Source organism: Pistacia vera, unplaced genomic scaffold (genome assembly GCF_008641045.1).
Source record: "Pistacia vera cultivar Batoury unplaced genomic scaffold, PisVer_v2 Contig941, whole genome shotgun sequence".
In the NCBI taxonomy this organism is placed as follows: Eukaryota; Viridiplantae; Streptophyta; class Magnoliopsida; order Sapindales; family Anacardiaceae; genus Pistacia; species Pistacia vera.
Genome location: NW_022196825.1, coordinates 55,301 through 58,898, shown reverse-complemented (window position 1 = coordinate 58,898; position 3,598 = coordinate 55,301). Strand labels below are relative to the sequence as shown.

The 3,598-nt window shown below is 38.5% G+C and overlaps 2 protein-coding genes across 2 annotated transcripts; one reads left to right on the top strand and one right to left on the bottom strand.

The window, feature by feature from the left end:
* The first annotated feature begins 231 nt into the window (after positions 1–231).
* LOC116120722 (pentatricopeptide repeat-containing protein At4g19890-like) lies at positions 232–2,725 on the top strand. The gene has a single exon (XM_031406692.1). The coding sequence runs from the start codon at positions 325–327 to the stop codon at positions 2,437–2,439; it is 2,115 nt and encodes a 704-aa protein (XP_031262552.1). The 5' UTR covers positions 232–324; the 3' UTR covers positions 2,440–2,725.
* A 206-nt stretch (positions 2,726–2,931) lies between these two features.
* LOC116120698 (defensin-like protein 182) lies at positions 2,932–3,339 on the bottom strand. Its single transcript, XM_031406666.1, has one exon. The coding sequence runs from the start codon at positions 3,337–3,339 to the stop codon at positions 2,932–2,934; it is 408 nt and encodes a 135-aa protein (XP_031262526.1).
* Between the last annotated feature and the right edge of the window lie 259 nt (positions 3,340–3,598).

Genomic DNA, 3,598 nt, shown 5'->3' with positions numbered 1-3,598 from the left:
TATTTATTTATTTATTTCATTCAGGTTATAGATGGGATTTTCAAGCAATAGAAGAATGTGAGTGAAATATAAAGGACCAGAATTACTACCAACTTTGCCAGCTCTTGTCTACTGTTTCTCAATGCTTTTTTTGGGGTCCTTTTGTCGAGGTTTAGCCAATTTCAAGTTTTAAGACTATAAAAGAAGAATTCAGATCTCACACCCAAAGTCTATGGCACTGAAACAGCAAGCCCCGGGCACTGACAATCCATTCAAATTCTTATGGTTGCAACACAAATTCGACATTTTTGGCAAGAAACAGAAGGACAGAGTTGAACTTCTGATATGATGTCTCTTTTCGTTAAGAGATTTCATTGCCTTCAACGAAAACTATCACCTTCACCAGTTCTCACTCTCTTCATTCTCAGGCCATTCTGTTACCAGACTCGCCATGATAACTTTCCCTCTACTCTTTCTCCATCATCTTCATCAATGGGCCCGGCACTGCCGCAATCTTTTGTCAAAACAATCTGCTCAATGGTCCTGGAATCCTATTACAAACAAACCCATTTCTTATCATCCCCTCCCAAGCTCAATCTTTACATAGACACCGATTCTTTGACCCACGAACAGGCCATTACTGTGGTTGCTTCACTCGCTAAAGAAGCGGGTTCGATGGTGGCACTCAGTTTCTTTTACTGGGCGATCGGGTTTGCTAAGTTTCGTCATTTTATGAGGCTTTATATAGTTTGCGCCACGACGTTGATTGATAATGGGAAATTTGAGAGAGCCCATGAGGTGATGCAGTGTATGGTGAGGAGTTTCGCTGAAATTGGGAGACTGAAGGAGGCGTTTAGCATGGTTATTGAGGTTTCAAATCATGGGTTGCCGTTGGTTACCGGCACTTTTAATTTTGTTATGGGGATTGCTTGTGAAATGGGTTTGGTTGAGTTCGCGGAGAAAGTGTTTGAAGAAATGTGTGAAAGAGGGGTTTGTCCTGATTCTTGCAGTTATAAATTGATGGTTATTGCATATTGTAGAATGGATAGAGTTAGAGAGGCGGATAGGTGGTTGAGTGCAATGATTGAGAGAGCACTTCTTGTTGATAATGCTACATTAACATTGATTATCAGTGCCTTCTGTGAGAAGGGTTTTGTGAGTAGAGCGTTTTGGTATTTTGATAAGATGATTGAGGCGGGTTTGAAACCAAATTTGATCAATTTCACGGCTTTGATTAATGGGTTGTGTAAGAAGGGTAGCATTAAGCAAGCGTTTGAAATGTTGGAGGAAATGGTTAGAAAAGGCTTGAAACCGAATGTGTATACTCATACTATACTGATTGATGGGCTATGTAAGAAGGGGTGGATCGAAAAGGCATTCAGGCTGTTTCTTAAGCTTGTTCGAAGTGATAATTACAAGCCGAATGTGCATACGTATACTGCTATGATCAGTGGATACTGCAAAGAGGAGAAGATGAATCGTGCAGAGATGTTGTTGGGCAGAATGAAGGAACAAGGACTGGTTCCTAACACCAACACATATACTAGTCTTATTGATGGCCATTGCAAAGCAGGGAGTTTTGAAAGAGCATATGAATTGATGGATTTGATGGGCAAAGAAGGCTTTACTCCTAATATCTATACTTATAATGCAATTATTGACGGCCTTTGTAAAAGGGGAAGGGTTTCAGAAGCTTATGAGTTTCTTATAAAGGGGTTTGAACAGGGATTGCAGGCTGATAAAATTACGTACACTATTCTATTATCTGAGCACTGCAAGCGAGGTGAGATTGAACAAGCCCTGGTGTTTTTCTGTAAGATGGTTAAAGTGGCTCTGCAGCCTGATATACATGCATATACTACATTGATTGCTGCATTTTGTAGGCAAAAGAAAATGAAAGAAAGTGAGAAACTTTTTGAGGAAGCCATCAGGATTAGGTTGTTTCCAACAAAGGAAACATATACTTCCATGATTTGTGGGTATTGTAGGGATGGAAATGTCAGTATGGCGGTAAAGCTTTTCCACAGGATGGGTGAACATGGTTGCGTACGAGATAGTTTTACTTATGGGGCTCTTATAAGTGGGCTTTGTAAAGAATCCAAGTTGGCTGAGGCTTGTGAGTTGTATGAAACTATGATTGACAAGGGGATTTCCCCCTGTGAAGTTACTCGGGTGACATTGGCTTATGAGTACTGCAAGAAAGATGATTCTGCCATGGCAATGGTTGTTTTGGAAAACCTAGACAAAAAGCTCTGGATTCGAACAGTTAATACCTTGGTCAGGAAACTTTGTAGTGAAAGTAAAGTAGGCATAGCAGCATTTTTCTTTCATAAATTACTAGATAAGGACCATAATGTTGATCGTGTGACTCTGGCAGCCTTCATGACTGCATGTTATGAGAACAACAAGTATGCTCTTGTCTCTGACTTTTCTGAAAGGATTTCTAAAAGAATTGGTTAGCATCCTACTTGAACTGATATTGGGTGAAATTGATGTCCTTTGAAAAATTGAGTCTTCAAAGAAATTTTACAATCTTCTGATTCCTTTCCTTGATAATGGCACAATTGATCTCTTTATCATCTCCTCGTATGAGTGGTACTTTACAGTGATATTTCAAAACTACATTTAAACTGTGTTCAAGTCACAATGATGAACTGAACTGAATGGCCTCAGTTGCTGTCATCTCGGAGTTCTATTGATGGTTTTAGTTGGGACTTTCTTGGATCTCCTCCGACAGAAGTCTGGTCCTCGTGATTTTTTACTTGGTCAGGTATACCAGCTGACCAACAAATTGTTCTTTTCGTCTTCAGGTGATTTCAGTCATTCATGAGCCTTAAAAGTTTTGATGAAGCTCTTTATCATTGAAAATTTAAGAAAACAAAAAGAAAGTAAAAAAACGGAAATTAAAATATTATTGAATGAAGCTCTTTATTTCAATCTGAAATGACCCCATTAAATCTTCCGAAGATTTGAACAATCAAATATGCAAAGGCACATGTTGTATATGCTAGGTCCAAGAGCATTGAAGCATATTCCATGGCCTCCATAAGGTCCAGGATATTTAGCAGCACAATTTTCATTACAACATGCATCATTACAGGCTGCACTGCATCTACCAATGCCAGCAGTGCATGTTTTTTGGTTTGGTGGTGTTGGTGGCGGTGGCGGTGGCGGTGGTGGGAATGATGATGGTGGTGCAGTGCAGTATTCATAATAGCACTTGCATAAATGGGAGGAAGAATCACAAAAGCCTTTACCATTTGGATGTTTTGATGCACACTTTGAATTGCAAGTATCATCACATGAACCCAAATCTTCTGTGCATATTTCCCCTTGTATTGCAGAAAATAATTTGCCCATTGAATTTGTCATCAATAGATCAAGTTAGTATATATACTTCATTAATAAACAATCGAATTCTATCTCAAATGAATAGCTAAACAAAGTAATTTACGAGGACCGGTCGATCAAGTTAAGTGACTTATCCTCTTTATAAAGATTGAATCTCATAGTTGTTCAATATGAAACTCTTGAAACTCAATAATAAAGCTTTAATGTTATTGGTGAAAGAATATAAACCAAAAAAACAAAATAATATATCCAATAACAAGAAAAACTA